At 45.7% G+C, this 26313-nt stretch overlaps 1 protein-coding gene across 1 annotated transcript in view; it reads right to left on the reverse strand.

Moving 5' to 3' along the window:
* The window catches only part of cox7a1 (cytochrome c oxidase subunit 7A1), a 78970-nt gene extending 58257 nt beyond the window's left edge, over positions 1-20713 (reverse strand). The window contains exon 1 of the mRNA XM_087984134.1: positions 20598-20713. Within this exon, the coding sequence (XP_087840260.1) occupies positions 20598-20612 (15 nt within the window). The 5' untranslated portion in view covers positions 20613-20713. The remainder of the gene's footprint in view (positions 1-20597) is intronic.
* Between the last annotated feature and the right edge of the window lie 5600 nt (positions 20714-26313).

A 26313-nucleotide genomic window follows, 5' to 3' on the forward strand; every position in this document is an offset into this window, starting at 1 on the left:
TAACCACTGAGCTACCGTGCCACCCCTCATCCTTCTAAACAAGGGGTGTGACCCTGCACCTCTCTGCGCAAGGAATTCCAAAGACTCTCCACCCTCTGTGACAAGTGGCCTCCCTTTATTCTTGAGACTATACCCTCAGAATCAGATCACGCCTAATTCTTCTAAATGGGGGTGTAGGCCTGAGCTGCTTTTGGGAGGAACAATGTGGGGAGGCAATTTAAAAGAAAGAGCACATATTCTAAAAGAGGGCGACTCTAACAGAATCAGTTTGCTAACCAACCAATCAAACAATGCTTGCCTTTCAGGAAGTGAAAGTGTTGGATTGCCTCTTGAATTGGTATTCTTGCAAATGATCCTGACAAACCCAGGATGAGAAGCTTCAACCAAATGGGTCTTTTTTGCAGCAATACCCCCTCGCTTATTGTGCTCTTACTCTTTTCAAGCTGCAATCTTTCTGCACCACCCCCTTCTCTACCACCGTGGGGGCAGCACAGTGGCTCAGTGGTTAGCACTGCTGCCTCATAGCACCAGGGCCCCAGGTTCGATTCCAGCCTCGGGCGACTGTCTGTGTGGAGTTTGCACATTCTCCCCGTGTCTGCGTGGGTTTGGTCCAGTTTCCCCCCCCATACCCCAAAGATGTCTCAGTCCAAAGATGATTAAAAGTGCCAGTAGTGCTAGGTGCATTAGTCAGAGGGAAATGGGTCTGGGTGTTACTCTTTGGAGGGTCGGTGTGGACTTGTTCCCTCAACACTGTAGGGAATCTAATCTAAATCACCGCCCCCCCCCCCCCCCCCCTTTCAGTTGTCTGCGCTCTCGCTTGTTCTGCCTTGCATAAATGTTAATGCGACAGCTTGCAACAAAGGGACTGGGGGGGGGGGGGGCTACTCACCCACCCCACAGAGAAAGCTAGCACACAGGAGCAGCAAGTAACCAGGATGGCTAAAGGAATAAAAACTGAAAGAACTGTGGATGTTGGAAATCAGAAACAACAAACAGATGTTGCTGGAAAAGCTCAGCGGGTCCAGCAGCATCTGTGCAGGGAAATCAGGGTTAACATTAAGAGGAAGGGTCACCGGACCCAAAACGTTAACTCCGATTTCTCTTCACGGATGGGGCCAGACCTGCCGAGCTTTTCCAGCGACTCCAGGTTTTGAGGCTAATGGAATGTTGGCCCTTATTTCAAAAGGGGTTGGAACAGAACAGCCGAGAAATCTTGCTGCAACTGTACTAGGTGCTAGTGAGATCTGGAGCATTGTGAGCAGTTTGGGGTCCATTATCTGAGGAAAGACATCATTTCATTGAGGACAGTTCACTGGCGGTTCACTGGGATGATCCCTGGTGTGGACGGATTGTCTTGTGAGCAAAGACTAAATAGATTGGGACCCTCATCCTTCTAAAACCCCAGTGGGCAGCGGGTGATCTCACTGAAACCTAATGAATTCTTAAGGGGCATGACAGGGTCAATGCTGAGAGGATGTTCGCCCTCATGGGAAAAATCAAGACCAGAAGGCATAGAATAATGGGGCGTCAACTTAAGACTGAGATAAGGGGGAATTTCTTCTCTGAGGGTTGAGGGTCTCTGGAACTCCTTGCTGCAGAGATCAGTGGGGGCAGGATCCTTGTGTATATTTAAGGCTGCCATACATAGATTCTTGATCAGTTGGGGAATTAAGGATTACAGGAAAAAGAGGCAGGAAAGTGGAAGTGAGGAATGTTGGATGGTGGAGCAGACCAGAGGGGCCGAATGGTCTACCCCGTTCCAATTCTTTATGGTCTTCTTATTTCGTGAGGTTCTGGTTAAAGCATTCTTGACACAGGAATACAGAGTTTGAATAATTAATAGATGGTTTTAGGGGAGAATAGAGCTGCAATATTGAGGGAGTGCAACGTTTATCACTTTCAGGTGCTGAATTCCCCCTCCAGTATTTTATGTCAATAAACTAGAGCCAGGCTGCTGTTTGTTTCTATGGAAACCGCTCATTTTCCAGGAGCTGCTTTCTGATGCTATAGGTCAGTTGATGCTGTGTCGACATTTTGCTGGGTTTTATTTTTAACTCTTTCTTTGCCGCTGGACTCTGCGAGGTGCCAGTGCAGCAACCACAGGGAGATGGAATGGGTACACAGTGACTACAGCTTCCTCTGTCCCTCCCAGGTATCACCATCACCCTCCACTAACCCCCTCCTCCAGGAACCTGTTCATGTGCTACAGAAACCTTCTCCACTCAGGCCCATGAGTCAGACAAATCGACACCATTTAAAAATCAATGTGTCTGCAATGATTCATAACATTGCTCATCAGTTACCAAACTAACAACACTTCACCACAGACAGCACAGATCCCAATCATCGGGCCAGTTCATCAATGCACACACTCTGACATTCAGAATGAACAATGCTCCAGGTTAACCATCAGTCAGTCATCAGGAATTGATCAACTCTGCCGGATGGTTCATTTACGACAGTAAAACACTGTATTAGTTGTTAAGAAGACCAGCTCGTTCCTATGTGAGTGAACCCACAGCAGACTGACCGTCAGACACAGTGCTGTCAGGCAGAGTGACAACATTATGTACATACACCACAGGGAAGTCTCTTAAAGACAAAGTACACATACAACATAAGACACCAAGTGCTTTTTTTAACAAAACATTTTTTATGTTTAGTTTAACATTCACTCTCTGATTTTTCTTCATCTGTGTAACAATATCCATTTAGCACATTTAACAGAGGGATTAATTTGGGGGGCAGAGGTGCACATGGGATTGCGAGGGTAGGAAGGAGGGGGTGGAGAAGACCAGGTGAGGGTATGAGAGGGTGGGAAGGAGGTTAGGAAGGGGTGCGAGGGTGCAGGAGTGGTGTTGGGAGGGGTGAGGCAAACATTGAACACTACAGCGCAATAGAAGCTCTTCAGCCCTCAACGTTGGTTCCACAGGTTGGCACAATCTGAAGCCCATCTAACCCACACTATTCCATTATCATCCATATGTTTATCCAATGACCATTAAAATGCCCTTAGTGCTGCCGAGTTTACTACTGTTGCAGGCAGGACATTCCACATCCCTACAACTCCGAGTAAAGAAACTACATCTGACATCTGTCCTAGATCCATCACCCCTCAGTTTAAAGCTATGTCCCCTCGTGCTAGCCATTACCATCTGAGGAAAAAGGCTCTCACTGTCCACCCGATCTAACCCTCTGATTAACTTAAACATCTCAATTAAGTCACCTCTCAACCTTCTCTCTAACGAAGATAGCCTCAAGTCCCTCAGCCTTTCCTCAAAGACCTTCGCTCCTTTCCAGGCAACATCCTAATACAATACCCCAAGTGCGGCCGCATCAGAGTTTTGTACAGTTGCAGCATGACCTCATGGCTCTGAAACTCGATCCTTCTACCAATTAAAGTTAACACACCGTATGCCTCCTTAACAACCCCCTCCAGCACTATCCAAAACTCCACTGACCTTAGTGTTATCCACAAAATTACTAACCCATCCTTCTACGCCTTCATTCAGGTTATTCATAAAAATGACAAACAGCAGTGGCCCCAAAACAGATCCTTGTGGTTCACCACTAGTAACTGAACTCCAGGATGAATATTTCCCACCAACCACCACCCTCTGTCTTCTTTCAGCTAGCCAATTTCTGATCCAAACTGTTATATCTCCCTCAATCCCATGCCTCCATATTTTGTGCAATAACCAACTGTGGGGAACCTTATCGAATGCCTTACTGAAATCCATATACACCACATCAAACGCTTTACCCTCATCCACCTGTTTGGTCACCTTCTCAAATAACTCAGTAAGGCTTCTGAGGCACAACCTACCCTTCACAAAACCGTGTTGACTATCCCTAATCAACTTATTCCTCTCTGGATGATTATAAATTTTATCTCTTATAACCTTTTCCAACACTTTATCCACAACTGAAGTAAGGCTCATTGGTCTATAATGACCAGGGTTGTCTCTACTCCCCTTCTTGAACAAGGGACAACACTCGCTATCCTCCAGGCTTCTGGCACGGTTCCTGAGACATAAAGATCAAAGCCAGAAGCTCAACAATCTTCTCCCTGGCTTCCCAGTGAATCCGAGGAGAAATCCCAACTGGCCCAGGAACTTATCTATTTTCACACTTTCCAGAACTGCTAACACTTCCTCCTTGTGAGCCTCAATCCTATCTACTCTAGTTGCCTGTATCTCAGTATTCTCTCCAACAACATTAGTATTCACACTGGAAAAAGACAATGAAAAATATTCATTTACCACTTCCTTTATCTCCTTGGACTCCACACACAAATTCCCACTACTATCCTTGATGACCCCTAATCTTTCCCTAGCCATTCTTTATTCCTGATCTACTTATAAAGAGCTTTCGGTAGAGCTGGGTGATGTCAGAATAACGTGAAGCAAGGTAAAGCTGTCTCTCAGAGGCAGGACGTAGTTAAGAATTTGCCCCCAGCTTTCACCAAATCCGAATCACTCAGTGCTGCCATTCCCGGAGCACATGACTTCCACCTCTGTGTTTTCTCCATTGTCCAGTAGGTACGGTTCAACCTGCCCTCCTGACCAATCCCAACCTGGCATTACCAACCTGAGATTCTCCACTCTGTCCAATCCCAACACAATGGTCCAACCAACCACTTCGAGAGACCAGTCTGGCCCTCAGTGCCTTAGCCTGGTCTCAATGTAAACTTGCTTCTTGGTGGTGACCCACCTCTGACTGGCAGTGCCCAGCCCAGTTTTAACCCACTTGGCTTGCCTTGTTTTCCTGTCCCTGTAAACCACCAAGTAACAGTCTGTGCCTACGTTTGTGGAACTGAATGATAAACAGGAGGGATGGACACTCAGCAACACACCACTGGATATTAATGGTGCAGGAGACACAATGTCCTTGTGATTGCTCTGCTGGTTTAAGATAAAACCTCACTAGCACTGTGGCAATAATTGGATACTGTGTTATTCATGTTACTGTCCATCAGGGGAATATATCCTGGCACCCAGATTCCTCTCCCAGTTTTTCCTGACAAGTCGAATCACTTCCCAATAGCCTATTGATCAATTTTCCTTTCTATTCAACCTTCGTTCCTGACAGTTGAGACACAAAGTATTCACATTTGAAGCATTCAATACTATAATTTGGAGATGCCGATGTTGGACTGGGGTGTACAAAGTTAAAAATCACACAACACCAGGTTATAGTTCAACAGGTTTATTTGGAAGCACTGGCTTTCGGAGCGACGCTCCTTCATCAGGTGGTTGTGATGAAGGATGCCTGATGAAGGAGCAGCGCTCCGAAAGCCAGTGCTTCCAAATAAACCCGTGGGACTTTGGCCTGGTGTTGTGTGATTTTTAACTTCATTACTATAAACACAGGCTGAATGCCAGGGAAGGTTCAGCTCTCAAAATGATAGACAAAACTAAACTAAAAGAATCAAAGTGAAAAGTTGAAAGAGCAGAGATTGTGTGGAGGTGCCCAGCTACGCAGACCAGGAGGAACACTGGGCAAAGAGACAGCATTGTCGTGAATTAGCTGGGCATTAAAAGATCAATGTGAAAAGGCCCCACCCAATTCTGAGGAGGCTTCCTCCACACAACACCGTTCCTCATTTCAGAAGAATACTTGAGCAGCTAAACAGAGGCCATATGCCCCAGTAGGTAAGTTCCAGTTCAAGTGCCACTCCAGGGAGCTGGCCACACAAGGAGTGTTCAGGACACAGTTCAGCAGATTGCTACCTCGCCTGACAATCCTTGCAATTTTTTCTCCGCTGTCCTCGAAGGGAAGGGAAAAACATACAGGTGAACAAGCTCAATTACAGGGGCATTGAAATATGTGCAGGACCTTCAGCTCAACAAGCCTGCACTACCATTTATGGATGAACCCCCTCACTACCATTCTCCAGATCCCCCGACATCTTGAATAATAATCAATAACCTATTGATTTCTGCCTTGAACGTAATCAATGAGAAAGCCTCCTTAGAGGGATGGCAGTGAAGGCAGTGCAATGTTCCTCCTGCAACATGTATGAGGTGAGGGATGCCATCGACGTCCCTGCCGATTACACTTGCAGGAAGTGCACCCATCTCCAGCTCCTCCAAGACCGTGTTAGGGAACTGGAGCTGGAGTTGGATGAACTTCGGATCATTTGGGAGGCAGAGGGGGTCATAGATCAGAGTTATAGGGAAGTAGTAACTCCAAAGATGGCAGATAGATGGGTGACAGTGAGGGGGACTGGGAGGAAGCAGCCAGTGCAGGGACCCCCTGCGGCCATTCCCCTCAAGAACAAGTATACCGTTTTGGATACTTGTGGGGGGGATGACTTACCAGGGGTAAGTAACGGGGCTCAGATCTCTGGCACGGAGCCTGTCCCCGTTACTCAGAAGGGAAGGGTGAAGAAGAGCAGAGCAGTAGTAATTGGGGACTCGATAGTTAGGGGCACAGATAGGCGGTTTTGTGGGAACGAGAGAGACTCACGATTGGTATGTTGCCTCCCAGGTGCAAGGGTACGTGATGTCTCTGATCGTGTTTTCCGGGTCCTGGAGGGGGAGGGGGAGCAACCCGAAGTCGTGGTCCATATTGGCACCAACGACATAGGTAGGAGGAGTGCCGAGGATGTTAGACAGACTTTCAGGGAGCTAGGTTGGAAGCTCAGAGTTAGAACGAACAGAGTTGTTGTCTCTGGTTTGTTACCCGTGCCACGTGATAGAGATTCGAGGAATAGGGAAAGAGAACACTTAAATGCGTGGCTACAGGGATGGTGCAGGAGGGAGGGATTCCGGTTTTTGGATAACTGGGGTTCTTTCTGGGGACGGTGGGACCTCTATAAACAGGATGGTCTACACCTGAACCTGAGGGGCACCAGTATCCTTGGGGGGAGGTTTGCTAGTGCTCTTGGGGGGGGTTTAAACTAACTCTGCAGGGGCATGGGAACCCAGATTGTAGCTTCAGGGTGCAGGGCCTGGAGTGTAGGGAGGTTAGGAACATGGCATCAATTTCCAAGGAGGGTGTCTGTAAACAGGAAAGTGGCTTGAAGTGTGTATACTTCAATGCAAGAAGTATACGAAATAAGGTAGGTGAACTTGCAGCGTGGGTTGGTACCTGAGACTTCGATGTTGTGGCTATTACGGAGACATGGCTAGAACAGGGACAGGATTGGCTGTTGCAGGTTCCAGGATTTAAATGTTTTAGTAGGGTCAGAGGTGGGGGTAAAAGAGGGGGAGGTGTGGCATTGCTTGTCAAAGATAGTATTACAGTGGTGGAAAGGACGATGGATGAGGACTTGCCATCTGAGGTAGTTTGGGCTGAGGTTCGGAATAGGAAAGGTGAGGTCACCCTGTTAGGAGTCTTTTACAGGCCTCCCAATAGTCCTAGAAACGTAGAAGAAAGGATAGGGAAGGTGATTCAGGAGATGAGTGACAGAAATAGGGTAGTGGTTATGGGGGACTTTAACTTTCCTGATATTGATTGGGAAAGCTATAGCTCAAGTTCGTTAGATGGGTCAGTGTTTGTTCAATGTGTGCAGGAGAGTTTCCTGACACAATATGTAGACAGGCCAACAAGAGGTGAGGCCATACTGGATTTGGTTCTGGGTAACGAACCAGGCCAGGTGTTAGAATTAGAGGTAGGTGAGCACTTTGGGGATAGTGACCATAATTCGGTGATTTTTACTCTCGTGATGGAGAGGGATAAGTGTGTACTACAGGGCAAGAGTTATAGCTGGGGTCAGGGAAATTATGATGCGGTGAGGCATGACTTAGGATGTGTGGCTTGGAAAAGTAGACTCCAAGGCAAGAGTGTAAATGATATGTGGAGCTTGTTCAAGGAGCAACTATTGAGTGTCCTTGATAATTATGTACCGGTCAGGCAGGGAGGAAAGGGTCGTGCGAGGGAGCCGTGGTTTAATAAGGAATTGGAATCCCTTGTTAAATGGAAGAGGGTGGCCTATCTCAAGATGAGACGTGAAGGTTCAATTGGGGCGATTGAGAGTTATAGGGTAGCCAGGAAGGACCTGAAGAGAGAGCTAAGAGCAGCAAGGAGGGGACATGAAAGGTCCTTAGTCGGTAGGATTAGGGAAAACCCTAAGGCTTTCTATAGGTATGTTAGGAATAAAAGAATGACTAGGGTAGGAATAGGTCCAGTCAAGGATAGTAGTGGGAAGTTGCGTGTGGAGGCGGAAGAGATTGGGGAGACACTGAATGAATACTTTTCTTCAGTATTTACTCAGGAACAGGGCATTGTCGTCGATGTGAATACTGAGTCACAAATAAGTAGAATGGATGGCTTTGAGGTATGTAGAGAAGAGGTGTTGGAAATCCTGGAAAAGGTGAAAATAGATAAGTCCCCTGGGCCTGATGGCATTTATCCTAGGATTCTCTGGGAAGCAAGGGAGGAGATTGCAGAGCCATTGGCCTTGATTTTTATGTCCTCTTTGTCTACAGGAGTAGTGCCAGAAGACTGGAGGATAGCAAATGTGGTTCCCTTGTTCAAAAAGGGGAGTAGGGATAACCCTAGTAACTATAGGCCGGTGAGTCTCACTTCTGTTGTGGGCAAAGTCTTAGAGAGAATTGTAAGGGATAGGATTTATGCACATCTGGATAGGAATAATGTGATCAAGGATAGTCAGCATGGTTTTGTGAAGGGCAGGTCGTGCCTCACAAACCTTATTGAATTCTTTGAAAAGGTGACGAAGGAGGTTGATGAGGGGAAAGCGGTAGATGTGGTATATATGGATTTTAGTAAGGCGTTTGATAAGGTTCCCCATGGTAGGCTACTGCAGAAAATACGGAGATATGGCATTGAGGGTGAGTTGGAGGTTTGGATTAGGAATTGGCTGGATGGAAGAAGACAGAGGGTAGTAGTTGATGGCAAAGTTTCTTCATGGAGTGCCGTCACTAGCGGTGTTCTGCAAGGATCTGTTTTGGGACCATTGCTGTTTGTCATTTTTATAAATGACCTGGAAGAGGGGTTAGAAGGTTGGGTGAGCAAGTTTGCGGATGATACGAAAGTCGGAGGAGTTGTTGACAGTGAGGAAGGATGTGGCAGATTACAGCAGGATATAGAGAAGCTGCAGAGCTGGGCAGAAAGGTGGCAAATGGAATTCAATGTAGCTAAATGTGAGGTGATTCACTTTGGGAAGAATAACAAAAAGATGGGGTACTGGGCTAATGGTCGGATACTTGGTAGTGTGGATGAGCAGAGGGATCTTGGTGTCCATGTACACAGATCTCTGAAAGTTGCCACCCAGGTAAATAGTGCGGTGAGGAAGGCATATGGCGTACTGGCTTTTATTGGTAGAGGAATTGAGTTCCGGAGTCCTGAGGTCATGATGCAGTTGTATAAAACTCTGGTGCGGCCGCATCTGGAATATTGTGTGCAGTTTTGGTCGCCATACTATAGGAAGGATGTGGAGGCACTGGAACGGGTGCAGAGGAGGTTTACCAGGATGTTGCCTGGTATGGAAGGAAGATCGTATGAGGATAGACTGAGACACTTGGGGCTGTTTTCATTAGAGAAAAGAAGGTTTAGGGGTGACTTGATTGAGGTGTACAAGATGATTAGGGGGTTAGATAGGGTTGACAGTGTGAACCTTTTCCCGCGTATGGAGTCGGGTATTACAAGGGGGCATAGCTTTAAATTAAGGGGGGGTAGATATAGGACTGAAGTTAGGGGTAGGTTCTTCACTCAGCGAGTCGTAAGTTCATGGAATGCCCTGCCAGCAGCAGTGGTGGACTCTCCCTCTTTATGGGCATTTAAGCGGGCATTGGATAGGTATATGGAGGATAGTGGGTTAGTATAGGTTAGGTGGGCTTGGATCGGCGCAACATCGAGGGCCAAAGGGCCTGTACTGCGCTGTATTCTTCTATGTTCTATGTTCTATGTTCTATAATCCTCTGGGGTAGAGAATTCCAGCAATTTTGCTACAGGAAAGATGCGAAACTTGAAAGGGTGCAGAAAAGATTTATAAGGATGCTGCCAGAGTTGGAAGGTTTGAGCTATAGGGAGAGGCTGAATGGCCTGGGGTTTTCTTTTTGCCCCCAGTGTCAGAGGCTGAGTGGTGACCTTCTAGGGGTTTATCATAAGGAGCATAGATAGGGCAAATAGACAAAATCTTTTCTCCAGGGTGGGTGAGTCCAAACATAGAGGGCATAGGTTTAAGTTGAGAGGGGAAAGATTTAAAAGGAACCTTCAGGGTCATTTTGTCATGTATGGAATGAGGTGTCAGAGGAAGTGGTGGAGGCTGGTACAATTTCAGCATTTAAAAGGCATCTGGATGACGACTTGAATAGGAAGGGTTTAAAGGGATATGGGCCAAGTGCTAGCAAATGGGGCGAGATTAATTTAGGATATCAGGTCAGCGTGGATGAGTTGGACTGAAGGGTCTGTTTCCAGGCTGTATGGCAATGCAAAAACCTCCAAACTCCCCCAGGATAGAGAATTCCAGCGATTCAGCACCCTCTGAGGAAGACATTCCACTGATTTTCCATTATTATTTTCCTTTATTCATTTCTGGAATTGGGCAGCATTGGCTGAGCCAGTGTTTACTGCCTGTCCAAAATTACTGTGCAGGTGGTGGTAGTGAGTTGCCTTCTTGAAATAAAGCAGTCCGTACGGTATAGACTTACTCACAGTGCCATTAGCGAGGGAAATCCAGGATTGTGACCCAGCAGCAATGAAGGGACTTCGATATATTTCCAAATCAAGATGGTGAACGACTTAGAGTCATAGAGATGTACAGCATGGAAACAGACCCTTCGGTCCAACCCGACCATGCCGACAAGATATCCCAACCCAATCTAGTCCCACCTGCCAGCACCCGGCCCATATCCCTCCAAACCCTTCTATTCATATACCCATCCAAATGGCTCTTAAATGTTGTAATTGTACCAGCCTCCACTACTTCCTCTGGCAGCTCACTCCATACACGTACCACCCTCTGTGTGAAACAGTTGCCCCTTGGTCTCTTTTATATCTTTCCCCTCTCACCCTAAACCTATGCCCTCTAGTTCTGGACTCCCCGACACCAGGGAAAAGACTTTGCCTATTTATCCTATCCATTGCCCCTCATTATTTTATAAACCTCTATAAAGTCACCCCTCAGCCCCTGATGCTCCAGGGAAAACAGCCCCAGCCTGTTCAGCCTCTCCCTATACTCAAATCCTCCAACCCTGGCAACATCCTTGTAAATCTTTTCTGAACCCCTTTCAAGTTTCAAAACATCTTTCCGATCAGAAGGAGACCAGCATTGCACGCAATATTCCAACAATGGCCTAACCAATGTCCTGTACAGCCGCAACATGACCTCCCAACTCCTGTACTCAATACTCTGACCAGTAAAGGAAAGCATACCAAACGCCTTCTTCACTAACCTATCTACCTGCGACTCCACTTTCAAGGAGCTATGAACCTGCACTCCAAGGTCTCTTTGTTCAGCAACACTCCCTAGGACCTTACCATTAAGTGTATAAGTCCTGCTAAGATTTGCTTTCCCAAAATGCAGCACCTCGCATTTATCTAAATTAAACTCCATCTGCCACTTCTCAGCTCATTGGCCCATCTGGTCCAGATCCTGTTGTAATCTGAGGTAACCCTCTTCGCTATCCACTACACCTCCAATTTTGATGTCATCAGCAAACTTACTAACTATACCTCTTATGCTCGCATCCAAATCATTTATGTAAATGATAAAGAGTAGAGGGCCCAGCACCGATCCTTGTGGCACTCCACTGGTCACAGGCCTCCAGTCTGAAAAACAACCTTCCACCATCACCCTCTGTCTTCTACCTTTGAGCCAGTTCTGTATCCAAATGGCTAGTTCTCCCTGTATTCCATGAGATCTAATCTTGCTAATCAGTCTCCCATGGGGAACCTTGTCAAATGCCTTACTGAAGTCCATATAGATCACATCTACTGCTCTGCCCTCATCAATCTTCTTTGTTACTTCTTCAAAATACTCAAGTTTGTGAGACATGATTTCCCACACACAAAGCCATGTTGACTCTCCCTAATCAGTCCTTGCCTTTCCAAATCCATATACATCCTGTCCCATAGGATTCCCTCCAACAACTTGCCCACCACCAACATCATGCTCACCGGTCTATAGTTCCCTGGCTTGTCCTTACCACCCTTCTTAAACAGTGGCACCACGTTTACCAACCTCCAGTCTTCCAGCACCTCACCTGTGACTATCGATGAAACAAATATCTCAGCAAGAGGCCCAGCAATCACTTCCCTAGCTTCCCACAGAGTTCTCGCGTACACCTGATCAGGTCCTGGAGATTTATCCATCTTTATTCATTTCAAGACATCCAGCACTTTCTCCTCTGTAATCTGGACATTTTGCAAGATGTCACCATCTATTTTCCCACATTCTATATCTACCATATCCTTTTCCACAGTAAACACGGATGTAAAATACTCGTTTAGTATCTCCCCCATCACCTGTGGCTCCACACAAAGGCTGCCTTGATCATCTTTGAGGGGCCCTATTCTCTCCCTAGTTACCCTTTCTCCTTAATATACTTGTAAAAACCCTTTGGATTCTTCTTAACCCTATTTGCCAAATCTATCTCCTGTCCCCTTTTTGCCCTCCTGATTTCCCTCTTAAGTATACTCCTACTGCCTTTATACTTATCTAAGGATTCATTCGATCTTTCCTGTCTATACCTGACATATGCGTCCTTCTTTTTCTTAACCAAACCCTCAATTTCTTTAGTCATCCAGCATTCCCTATACCGACCAGCCTTTCCTTTCACCTGAACAGGAATATATTTCTCTGGATTCTCGTTATCTCATTTCTGAAGGCTTCCCATTTTCCAGCCGTCCCTTTACCTGCGAACATCTGCCCCCAATCAGCTTTCGAAAGTTCTTGCCTAATACCGTCAAAATTGGCCTTTCTCAAATTTAGAACTTCAACTTTTAGATCTGGTCTATCCTTTTCCATCACTATTTTAAAACTAATAGAATTATGGTCGCTGGCCCCAAAGTGCTCCCCCACTGACGCCTCAGTCACCTGCCCTGCCTTATTTCCCAAGAGTAGGTCAAGTTTTGCACCTTCTCTAGTAGGTACATCCACATACTGAATCAGAAAGTGTTCTTGTACACACTTAACAAATTCCTCTCCATCTAAACTATGGCAGTCCCAGTCTATGTTTGGAAAGTTAAAATCCTCTACCATGACCGCCCTATTATTCTTACAGATAATTGAGATCTGCTTACAAGTTTGTTTCTCAATTTCCCCTACTATTTGGGGGTCTACAATACAATCCCAATAAGGTGATCATCCCTTTCTTATTTCTCAGTTACACCCAAATAACTTCCCTGGATGTATTTCCAGGAATACCCTCCCTCAGCACAATTGTAATGCTATCCCTTATCAAAAAATGCTACTCCCCCTCCTCTCTCGCCTCCCTTTCTATCCTTCCTGAACATTAAGCTGCCAGTCCTGTCCATCCCTGAGCCACGTTTCTGTAATTGCTATGATATCCCAGTCCCATGTTCCTAACCATGCCCTGAGGGGTGGAGTTGGGGGTAAATAGGTGGGACAGTGCAGGTGGGAGGTTATTGTAATTGGTTAGTGGGAAGGATGGAGCAGATAGGTGAGAAGGAAGATGGACAGGTTAGGTCAAGGAGGCTGGACATGGGATGAGGTTGGGGATGGGGAGATTTTGATGCTGGTGCACTCTATGTTGAGGCCACAGTTGAATTTTCACTTTAATGCAAATTCCACATACTCACTTTCTGACCCAAATTCTCCCTCAGACCACTATCAGCTTACACTGACACAATTAGCAGCAATGTCGCGGCTCATTCATTTGATTAGGGCACCCTGTGGTGGGGATTAAATAGGATTGTATAAACAGGCTCTCAAGCTAGTTCTGAGGGAGAGTCATCCGGCCTAAAACATTATCTCTGATTTCTCTTTACAGACGCTGCCAGACCTGCTGAGCTTTTCCAGCAACTTCTATTTTTGTCTCGAGCAAGTACTGGAAGGCACATTACAACAGCCAATTCTCGATACAAGGTACAGGAAGGTTGTGGAGATCAGTAGGTCTGGGCAGGGAAACAGTTCACATTCCCAGTCAGTGACCTGTCATCCGAAAGTGGAAAATCCAGGAAAATCCGAAGATTCCGTGATGCAGAAAACAATACTGGACTCTGAATCAATTACTGTCTGGAGGATGTGCACTATTATCCGATCGGCCATGAATAATAAAATATTGTAAATAACACCCAGCAAATGATATAAAAAGTGGGCGTGTACCTTGAACACCCGGATGGTCCACAGCAGCAAAAATGGCTGCAGAAGAACCTTCTAGAAGGCTTGTATCAGCCTTCAGAGCAGACTAGAGAGTACAGACTCCTGTAAACAGGGTAAGAAACAGAGCGAGAGCGAATGGTTTCAGTTTGAAAATATAAACCAAATTTAAAGGTTGACCATTGACACGATGTACATTTCAGACCAACTTGTGACAGAGAGTGGACAATGCTAGGATAGTGTACTTGACTGAATTCTATTTAGCAAGCTGAGGTTGTTAAGAATAAATATGAAGTTGACCTGCATACTTGAGTACTCCTGTGTACAAAGCCATGTTAACTAATCCCGGTCCCTACCACCCTTCAAAAAGTGCCTTGGTACCTTCAACCTAAGAGGCCTGTGTGGGCTTTAGCTTAATGGTGCTCCACACGGTGGTATTTCTGACAGTGCAGCCAAGCTGAAAGGTCAGCCCAGACATGATCAGGCTGTTCAGGATCCCAGGTGGCAGGTCGTGAGCTGAAATGGTCACTGTGGTGTTCCAACTTTCTGTTTCTCAGACTCTCAATGGGGTCACAGTGGGAATAACATTTGGGAGGAGCTGGCTGTGGTCTGGTGTCCAAGTGGGACTCAAAGCCACAATCTTTGACTGGACAGCTTTTTACCCACTGAGCGCTGCTTGACACCCGCTAATGCACATTCCCTCCAATCAGAAGCTTCAGACAGGACCAGGTCTTGATCCAGGGTCACGCACCACCAACAGGTCTCTCCAAACCTCTGGGCTTCATGGAGGAACAAACTGAGAAGAAACTGGAGTACAGGGTGCTCAGTCACTGGTGTGTCAAAGATCACATCATTACTTGGAGAGAATGTGGACAGAAAGAAGAGTTAATGTTGACGGTCTGAGGAACCTTCTTTAGATCGGATTGTAACTTAGAGAAGGGTTGGTATATATGTTCCAGACGAGGAGGGGGTTAGGGGGAAGGAGTAAACGATACATGGAGATGGACCCCACAAGAGAGACAGTTGGACATACAAAGGAATGGATAAAGGATAGCTCGGACAATCAGTAACTGCTCATGGGGACCATTAGAAGTTGGTAATGGATTGTGTGTGGTAGCAGCCTGTGATAAGGTCTGGTGTGAGGGGGTCAGGGGATGGACATGGGAAACGGTACTCTGGCCCTAACATTATTGAACTCTATGCTGAGTCCAGAAGGGCTGCAGGGTCCCCAAGCAGAAAATGAGATATTGTTCTTCCAGCTTGCGCTGAGCTTCAATGGAGCCCCACAGCAAGTCGGAGACAGAGATGTTGGCGAGAGAACGTGGTGATGCGTTGAAAGAGCAAGCAACTGGAAGCTCAGGGTCATTTTTGCGGGCAGAATGTAGGTGGTCCACAGAGCGGTTACCAAGTCTGTATTTCTGGTTCCCAATGTAGGGGGTACCCCATGGTGAGCAGCGAATACAGTAAATGGAGTGAAGCGCAGATAGATCACTGCTTCACCTGGAAGGTGTCTCTGGGGGGCTTGGATAGTGAGGACGGAGGGAGTAAAGGGGTCAGTGCTGTACCTTCTGCAGTTGCAGGGGAAGGTGCTGTAGGGGGTGTTGGGAGCAAAGGAGGAGTGACCCAGGGTCTTGGAGGGAACGGTCCCTGTAGAAGGCTGACGGGTGGGGGAGTGGAATGTGTGTCTGGTGGTGGCATCCCTCTGGAGATGGTGGAACTTTTGCAACCTCCACAATAGCACTGTGTTTACCCCTGGATTTACAGACCAATGACATTACCCCGACACCAGCACTTGCCCGTCATTTTCCACTTGGGAACCCTGCAGACTCACTATCGCTATCAATTCGAGAGCAATTGGGGATGGCAACAAATGCTGGCTTATCAAATGATGTGCCAACAGCTAATAGAGCAGGCTGACACCCATCTCACTGCCCATTGTGGGGCTGAAGTACTTCCCACCTTTCCGTTCTTTGATGCTGCTTGTTATTAAACTACAGTACAGTAATGTCTCCTCTCCTTAAGCATGGTGACATGAGTATTTCACTGTATTTTTATATCAGAACTTAAGAACTAGGAGCATAAGTAGGTAATTCAGTCCCTTGAGCCTGCTGTACCATTTAATACAATCAAGACTGATTTCATGTTTTTGGAACTTCTGGGAAAAAAAAAGATCGGAAACGATCATATTCTAAAATGGAGGGAAAGAGAGAGAGTAGGAGTTTCAGGAGAGAGCATGTGGACAGCTCTGGAGTTCAATAGAAGAAACAAGTAATCAGTGACATTTCACAGTGGACCTTGCAAGGACCTCATCACCAGAGCTACTCAGCTGGCAGTTTCAGAGCCTCAAGCAACTAAGCGTTTAGTTTTAAGATGTAGAAAATTTATAAACCGTTCCTTTATTGTAAATCTAAAACTGTGAGGAGGGGGGAGGTTTTTTTTTAAAAAGATCTTTCTGTTGGTTACATCTTTTAAATTTAAAACATGGGTATTAAGTTAGCCTGGAGCAGTGTTGTTAAAACAGTAAGACAGTGCTATTTTCTAGGTCTGTAGATTAAGGTGCAGAGATGGCTTTTACTAGTGACGTGTGGTTCCTGTCAGATGTGGGAGAGTAGGGAGAATCTCAAAAGTTACTGATGATGAAGTTTGCAAGAGGTGTGTTCAGCTGCAAATCCTATTGGATCGTATGGATAGATTGGAGCGGCAGTTAGAGGCAGTGAGGAATTTACAGGAGCTAGGGGGTGTGATGGATGGCAGTTTCAGGATGGGAGGGGAAGGCAGCTGTTTCCTGTGGCTATCCACATCTCAAACAAGTACTGTGGGTGGTGGTGGGGGGTGTGATGGACTCCCAAGGGAAAATAGCACTGACAGCCAGGTTACTGAGACCAAGACTGTGGGTGGGGGTCAAAGACTGGGTGGTGGCACGGTGGCTCAGTGGTTAGCACTGCTGCCTCATAGCGCCAGGGTCCCAGGTTCGATTCCAGCCTCAGGCGACTGTCTGTGTGGAGTTTGCACATTCGGCATGGGTTTCCTCCGGGTGCTCCAGTTTCCTCACACAGTCCAAAGATGTGTGAATTGGCCAAGGGGAAATTGCCCATAGGTGCATTAGTCAGAGGGAAATGGGTCTGGGTGGGTTACTCTTCGGAGGGTTGGTGTGGACTTGTTGGGCCGAAGGGCCTGTTTCCACACTGTAGGGAATCTAATCTAATCAAGAGTGAAGTTTTAGGCTAGTACACAGTCAGGGCAAAGAATGAGATAAGACTGATAAATTAATTATTTCAATGCAAGAGGCCTGACAGGTAGGGCACATGAACATGCGTCATTGTTGGGGAACATGGGATTAGGATTTCATTGCTATCACAGAAGCATGGCTCAGGGAAGGGCAGAACTGACAGCTTGATGTTCCAGGATATAGATGTTATAGGAAGGATAGAAACAGGGGCAACAGAGGAGGGGAGTGGAGTTTTTGGTAAGGGATAACATTATGACTGTACTGAGGGAGGATAATCCTGGGAGTATGTCCAGTGAAGTTACTTGGGTGGAACTGAGAAATCTTAATGGGATTGTACTATAGCTTACCCCCCCAGCCTCCCGCCACCAATAGTTAACTGGAAATTGAGGAGCAAATTTGTAAGGAGATCTCAGATATCTGTAAGAATAATAGAGTTGTACTGGTATGGGATTTTAACTTTTCAAACATAGGCTGGACTGCCATAGTATTAAGGGCTTGGATGGAGAGGAATTTGTTAAGGGTGCACAAGAAAATGTTATTATTCAATAATATCAATGTACCGACTAGAGAAGGAGCAAAACTTGACCTTCTCTTGGCAAATAAGGCAGGGTAAGTGTCAGTGGGGGAGCACTTTGGGGCAAGTGATCATTCTTCTGTTAGTTTTCAAATAGTGATGGAAAAGGATAGACCAGATCAAACAGTTTGAGTTCCAAATTGGGGTAAGGCCAATTTTGATTATATGATGCAAGAACTGTCAAAAGTTGATTGGGAGAGGTTATTCACAGGTAAAGGGGCAATTGGAAAGTGAGAAGCCTTCAACAATGAGTTAATGAGAGTCCAGAGGCAGTACATTCCTGATAGTGTGAAGTGCAAGGCCAAGGCATAGGGAATGCTGGATGACCAGAGAAATTGAGAACAAGGAGGCATAAGGCAGGTATGGACAGCTGGGATCGAGTGAATCCCTTGAGGAGTATTAGGGCAGTAAACATATACTCAAAGAGGAAAATCAGGAGGGTGAAAAGGGACATGAGATAGCTTTGGCCAATAGGGTTAGGGAGAACCAAAGGGACACTACAAATGCATTAAGGGCAAAAGAGTAACTCTGCAGTGAATAGGACACCTTCAAAATCAACAAAGCCATCTATGTGTGGAACTGCAGGAGATGGGCGAGATACTAAATGAGTATTTTGTGTCAGTATTTAATGTGGTGAACGCTGTCTGTATGGACTTCAGTAAGTTGTTCGATGAGGTTCCCCATGGGAGACTGGTTAGCAAGCTCAGATTGCATGGAATCCAGGAGAACTAGCCATTTGGATACAAAATTGGTTTGAAGGTAGGAGACAGGGTAGTGGTGGAGGGTTATTTTTTGGGACTGGCGGCTTGTGACCAGTGGTGTACTGCATGGATTGGTGCTGGGTCGATTTGTCATTTATATAAATGATTTGGATGTGAATATAGGAGGTGTGGTTAGTAAGTTTGCAGATGACACCACAATTGGAGGTGTAGTGGACGGTGAAGAGGGTTACCTCAGGGTACAGTGGGACCTTGATCAGATGGGCCAAATGGGCTGAGGAGTGGCAGATAGAGTTCAATTTAAATAAATGTGAGGGGTTATATTTTGGAAAGGCAAATCAGGACAGGACTTGTACATTTAATGGTCAGGTCCTGGGAAGTGTTGCCAGATAAAGAGACCTTGGGGCACTGGTTCACAGTTCCTTGAAAGTGGAGTCGCAGGTAGATGGGATAGTGAAGAAGGCGTTTGGAATGCTTTCCTTTATTGGTCAGAGTATTGAGTATAGGAGTTGGGAGGTCATGTTGCGGCTGTATAGGACATTGGCTAGGCCACTGTTGGAATATTGCGTGCAATTCTGGTCTCCTTCCTATCGGAAAGTTGTTGTTAAGCTTGAAAGGGTTCAGAAAAGATTTACAAGCATGTTGCCAGGGTTGGAGGATTTGAGCTACAGGGAGAGGCTGAACAGGCTGGGGCTGTTTTCCCTGGAGCGTCAGAGGCTGAGGGGTGACCTTGTAGAGGTTTATAAAATCATGGATAGGATAAGTAGACCAAGTCTTTTTCCCAGGGTAGGGAAGTCCAAAACTAGAGGGCGGAGGTTTAAGGTGAGAGGGGAAAGATTTAAAAGGGACCTAAGTGGCAACTGTTTCACGCAGAGTGTGGTGGATGTATGGAATGAGCTGCCAGAGGATGTGGTGGTGGCTGGTACAATTGCAACATTTAAAAGGCATCTGGATGGGTATATGAATAGGAAGGGTTTGGAGGGATATGGGCCAAGTGCTGGCAAATGGGACCAGATTAGTTTAGGATATCCGGTCAGCATGGACAAGTTGGACCGAAGGGTTTCCTTGGTGTATGACTCATAGCGACCTTAACTCCACTTTCCTGCCCAATTCCTTATCACCTTTCAATCCATTATTAATCCAAAACTTGTTTATTTTTCCTCCTGAGATGACCCACACTCCACAGTAGTGGATTCCACAAATTCACAATCCTTCGCAAGAAGTGAATTCTCCTCATTTCTGTTTTAAGTCTGGCTCATTCTGAAACTATTAACCCTCCTTCAGGATTGCCCCTCAATGGGTATGGCTCATGTTGGTTCAGTCTGAAGGACACAATCTCCTCTTTGCCGACAGGGAGGGTATAGGCCTCTCCCGGGGGGGTGGGGAGCAGGGAGAGACCCTGGGTGGCCATTCCCTGACCCAGGAGATCATTCTCGTACCGCAACATGGTGACTGACGTGAGCCGCAACCAATCAGGTAGAGGAAAAGGCTCGCATTGGCCAATCAGCACCGCAAGGAGGGAGGGTTCCGAGTGAGCAAGTGAAATTGACTGGGGCGAAGTTGGTAAAAAGTTTCATTAAAAGTTATCAGAAGTTCATCTTTGTGTTTCTCACGATTAAAACGCATACAGTCGACAGCAGTGATCAGTAAACATGAGGGGGAGGGGGGGGGAAGGCATGCAGCATATACATAAATATATTTAAAAAGCGACATATTTGAATGTTCATAGTTGCTCCAATTTAGCAAAACTTAATTATGAAATTGAGTGGTATCTCCCAGCGGTGGGAGAGAGGCAAGGAGTTTGAAGAAAGTCTGAACAATTACCAGAAACTGTGTCATGCTCCGTGACTCCAAGCTGCTGTTGTGTCCTTCACTTGTTGCAATACTGTCCAAGGACAGTCAGGGTGACAGCTCTGAAATACAGCTGCCAGGTCACAAGGCTATGGACAGCTGCAGAGATCAAACCTCACTCAGTGTCTGCATGCGCACAGCGAAAGGCAACGGCTTACATTTCTGTAGCGCCTATTCGAGTCATCCCGCTGCACTTCCCCAGTTTGGTTAGGCTGTTTTGGCACATTGGTAGTACCCCCTTTACCTCTGGTTGAAGTACCGCTTGTCCTGGAGGTGCGCTGTAACGTTTGCAAATGGCTGTATTTGCAAAATTGCAGACACATGGGGCAAAAATATCTTCAGATTCCAGGTCTGGAAAACACAGCCTCGGAGTATGGTGGAGCTGGTGTCAATTGAGACATTTGAGAGGGCATTGGATGTTTATTTGAATATACATGATGTGGAGATGCCGGTTTTGAATAGAGATATTTGAATAGAGATAGTGTACAAGGGAAAGACAGGAGAATGGCACTCTCATAAGGCTCTTTGGAAAGCTAGTTCAGGCGTGATGGACTGAATGGTCTCCTTCTACACCATAGCACTTCTGTGATTCTGTGTTCACTTCCTCTCTTACTCTTTCAGAGGGTGAGTTTGAGAATCCTACCATCCTCAATCGGACCTCCCCAAAAGACTCTCTGAGGAGAACAATTCCAGTCTATACATATTCTCCTGCTTCATCATTGATAACGTGGACATGTCATCTGCAAACTTCTTAAACATTTCCCCTACGTTTAAGGTTAAATCATTAATACCTCAACAAACAAGGAGCGATACTGATCCCTGAGGAGCCCCACTGCAAACAAGTTTCCCGTCACAATATTGACCCCCAATTCTGTTCCTTCCCCACTGCTTCCTGTCACTGAGTCAACTTTGAATCCAATTTGCCACTAGCCCTTGGATGTCATTGGCTTTTACTTTTCTCACTGAGCTGTTATGAGAACTTGTCAAAAGCTTTACTTAAATCAGTGTAGACCACATCAAACGCGCAAACCTCATTGACTCTCCTTGAGAACTTCAATCTCATGCATGAGGAAAAGACCTTCCCTCATCAAAACTGTCCTTGATTAATCCACACTCCGATCTTGAATACTGTCCCACAGAATTATTCCCAAGTTACTCTGTAACCCCTCACTCCAGCCTTTCCACCCTGGGGCAGCAGTGGTGGTAATGTCACTGCATGTGTCATCCTCAGGTTGTAATGGTTTGGGGACATCAGTTCAAAATCTTAACGACAGCAGATGGTGAAATGCCGTTTAGGAAAAATGAAATATCTCATTCACTAATATTCTTTTAGGGAGGAAATCTGGCGTGTTTACCTGGTCTGACTTACATCAGACACCTGCCTTTCAAATACCCTCTAAAACAGCCTAATAGGTAATTATAAATCAATGCTGGGGTCTAGCAGTGATGCCCACATCCTGTGAATGGATATAAAATGGTACAAGGCAATCAGTCCTCCAGCATCACACTTTTAACCAGAGAAGTCATTTGCTCTGTTGCGTCTGGAATGCATTTCATCTGGGCATGGTAATTACTCCACTCTTAAAGATACTAGAAGCCCTTAATATTTGTAGTTACCCCTTCCAATATTTCACACTCTCTTTAATGAACATACCTCCCTACTCTTTCAGGTGACAAGCACAGGATTTGACGTTTACGAACAACCAGTTCATGTTTACCACCTCCACACGCAAGTTAATGTTTTGGTCCCTAATAGGTGCTATACTTTTATCAATTATCTTTGTGTTTTCTTTGATTTTGCTCACCAATTGTTTTAAAATCCTCTCACCTTCCTTCCTTAGTCCCCTTTCAAATTTCACCCCTACATCCTTTCACTTCGTCCAGGCTTTCTGCATTGAGCTTTTGGCACCAGCTTCCATCGCTTGCCCTATCCTGTGTTTGCCCTGACATCCAGTGCACTCAAGATTTGGGAATCCCATGTTTATTTTGTGGAGACGTGCCTGTCCTAATTTATGGGGCTGTCACCTTTTGTGAATTCCAAGTGAAGGCGGATGGTTTAATATGGATCACGTCTTGCCTTCTGATGTATGCTTGTTGCACATGAGTGGACGCATAATGTTGGTTACATGGAGAAACTGGCCAAACCGTGATTGCTCTCTGTACAGCTGAGAACATTGAACAGATTTGTGGGCGGCACGGTGGCACAGTGGTTAGCACTGCTGCCTCGCAGCGCCAGAGACCCGGGTTCAATTCCCGACTCAGGCGACTGACTGTGTGGAGTTTGCACGTTCTCCCCGTGTCTGCGTGGGTTTCCTCCGGGGGCTCCGGTTTCCTCCCACAGTCACAAAGATGTGCAAGTCAGGTGAATTGGCCATGCTAAATTGCCCGTAGTGTTAGGTAAAGGGGTGAATGTAGGGGTATGGGTGGGTTACGCTTCGGCGGGTCGGTGTGGACTTGTTGGGCCGAAGGGCCTGTTTCCACACTGTAAGTAATCTAATCTAATCTAATCTAATCTAATCTAATTTATTAGAAGTGTTCAAATCAATGGGAGGCACAGGAGGAAGGGTTGATATCAAAGAAAAAAGTTCTTGGATAGAACAAAACTTGAATATTGCTGGAAAAAAAGTGTTATGGAAGCTACATACACTGGCTGCTATTCTTTGTGGATAGAAAATACTTGTACACAAACTACATCTTGTTCAACTCAACAAAATAAGTGAGAGTCAGATTATTCCTCTGGACAATGTCTTGATCAATTAGAGTCAACTAGCATGGTTTAAATTTAAACAAAGCTTAGCAGTTAACTGTCAGTCATCAATTTTCCATGGCAACACTTTTAGCCTTTAGAGTCCACTTTTCAAAAAGGGATTCCAATAACCTTCTCTCAACATATTAGCAGTAAGAGACATGTCGGAGGACTGGGGATGTTTAGGAAGCAAAACTGGGCTTTTGACACACTGTCTCAGGGTATGGCCAAAGTAGCAAGTAAATACTTTGCATCTGAATTGAAATTGGAAGAAGCTGCTGCTGAAATCAAAGTGAAAGAGGAGCTAGTTAGGGACACTGGATAGTGTGTCCAAGCTGCTCCTTTAACAAGGTGATGCTGTCCTTGGCTTTGTTTTTCAAAGAGGTCATAAATGACACAGACTCCGAAAAGTCTGGGGTAAAGGGGTCAGGGGCAATTTGATAATAGCTAACAGATACTGCCTCAAACAGAGGCTTTCAAGCTTTTTAAAAATATTTTGTACAATGAAAGGGGAGTGGCCAGTTCTCCCAGCTCAGCACCTCTCTGGTTTGTATTTTATAGCAGTAATGTGGAAACCCTGTTGGGCGCACAGAAGCAGATCCAGGCTGGTCCTTTCTTTCTCCCTCGCCTTGATCCTGGTAAGGACTTGTATTTAATTTTACCTTTTGTACCAAGGGGTGGTTATGGGGATCGTTGCAAGTATTTGGAATAGCATCATTAAGTTGGGATGATCTGTTGGTTTATGGATAGGATAGGTTATTCAGTATTCTGTTTTCTGTCGTTTGTGTTTCACTTGGTAATCTTGTAAATAAATTCTGTTTTGTTTAAAACTAAGTGATTTGACCAGCTGATCCTCTCCTGGAATATAGCAACGTTTTGAGGGGGTCTGGCCTGGTCCATAACAATGGGTGACAAAGAGGGAGTATTCAAAAAGCTGGACGCACTTTGGATCGGATGTTTTCTCTCTGTTTAAGGATGCGATTTTTTTCCCAAGCTGGGAGAAAGACCTCCTGCATTTTGTTTCAGCCTGGCACCATTCCCTGGAATATTGGGCCATGGGTATTGGTGATCCTGAACAAGGGTGCGTGCGGACAGTTGGAAACTCTGTCTCTGTGCACCAACAATGCATGAAAGATTAGTACAAAGGGCAAAGTTGATTCGGAGAAACCACTGATGTTAGCGAGAAACCAGGGAGAACTGTATAAGGTGATTGAAAAACAAAGCAATGCTGACATGGGAAAAAAAAGGTTTTTACACAAGGAATAGTTAGGACCTACATTACTTTTTAATCTTATTCATTCCCGAGACATGGGAAGCAGTGAATTGACGGTGTGATGGAGGAAGATCCAATCACAGCTTTCAATAGAAAATAGCATAAGCGGCTGAAGAGAAATTATTTGTGGAGTGGGGGTGACGCAGCGGGAGTAGTTGAATTGGTCTACCAGGGATCCAGCATAGACACAGTGAACTGAATGGTTTCCTAGGCAAAAGTGAGGACTGCTGATGCTGGAGATTAGAGTCAAGTTTATCGTGGTGCTGGAAAAGCACAGCAGGTCAGGCAGCATCCGAGGAGCAGGAAAATCGACATTTCGGGTAAAAGCCCTTCATCAGGAATGGTTTCCTATGCTGTTACCATAATGTAATAATTCTATGATAAGTGCCACCTTTTGGAAGAAAACATCAGTCACCTCACAATGACCACTCCTTTCGCGGCCTCCTTATTAAACAGGTGAGATCATGCAGGGTGACATGTACTACTCATGTCAATCAGAAGAAATAAACGTGTTTCAGGTACCAGTGTTATGTCTAACCAGATTGTTGAAAATCCAAGAGTTGTCGCTTCAATTTCTCCAGAAGAAAAGGAATAAGAAGCTGTGGAAAGAGGAGATCGGGAACTCAAACGGATGACCGAAGTGGAGAGAGCAAGGATCTAAAAACACCGGGATGAACAGCAGGAAAACTCCAAGAGCTGACAGTCTGTATCCATTTCAATACAATGTTAAGGACATTGGCTGAAGAAAAGACACATGTTGAAACTGTTCCTCTTGTGCTCATCAGGACAGGCGCAAGAATACCACATTTCAAAGGGAACAATAATTTATTCCCGATGCTGATTGGTTGATAAATCAACTTCGATTGGTCAAGGTGTTGCCATATAGAATGCACCAGGTTGGACCTTATGCTTTTGTTTAATTCTGAGATGGTGCCATGCATGACCACACTCATTTCCCCTGCAGGGGGCAGCTGCCTGTGTATGACGACATGCAGCTTCTAACTAAGGTGACTGAAACGTTGGTTGTTTGTGTAATTCTGAGGTAAAAACAATGACTGCAGACGCTGGAAACCAGATTCTGGATTAGTGGTGCTGGAAGAGCACAGCAGTTCAGGCAGCATCCAAGGAGCTTCGAAATCGACGTTTCGGGTGTGTAATTCTGAGCTGACTCCGGATTGTTCCACTGAACAGCCCTTTTCGTTACCCCGTTGGCTATTTAAGTAAGAACTGGAGGCTAGGGGGTTACCGTCCATCCAGGATTGCCTGAGGTCTCCAGGACCATAAAAGGTAGGAACAGAAGTAGGCGCTTCAGCCCGCCAAGTCTACTCTGCTATTTAATGAGATTATGGCTGATCTGATAATCCTCATCTCTGTCTTTGTGCCTTTTTCACATAACCCTTGGCTCTTTTGCCGAATTAAAAAGCTGCCTATCTGAACATTGAACACACTTAAAGACGCAGCCCATCAGCCCTCAGTGATAAAGAATTCCACAGTTTCACCCCTTTCTGAGAGAAGAATTTTCTCCTCATTTCCGTCTTTAATAGGTAATTGATATTGCTTACATTATGACTCATGGTCAGTGAGCCTTTCAGCGACATGCTCATCATATCATTGCTGCATCATAGCATGTGATCTGAAGGGATAAAGATCTCCTACTCCACCTTCCCTTA

This window comes from Chiloscyllium plagiosum, unplaced genomic scaffold (genome assembly GCF_037043375.1).
Source record: "Chiloscyllium plagiosum isolate Xiang-an unplaced genomic scaffold, Cpla_swu_hap1 HiC_scaffold_47, whole genome shotgun sequence".
In the NCBI taxonomy this organism is placed as follows: Eukaryota; Metazoa; Chordata; class Chondrichthyes; order Orectolobiformes; family Hemiscylliidae; genus Chiloscyllium; species Chiloscyllium plagiosum.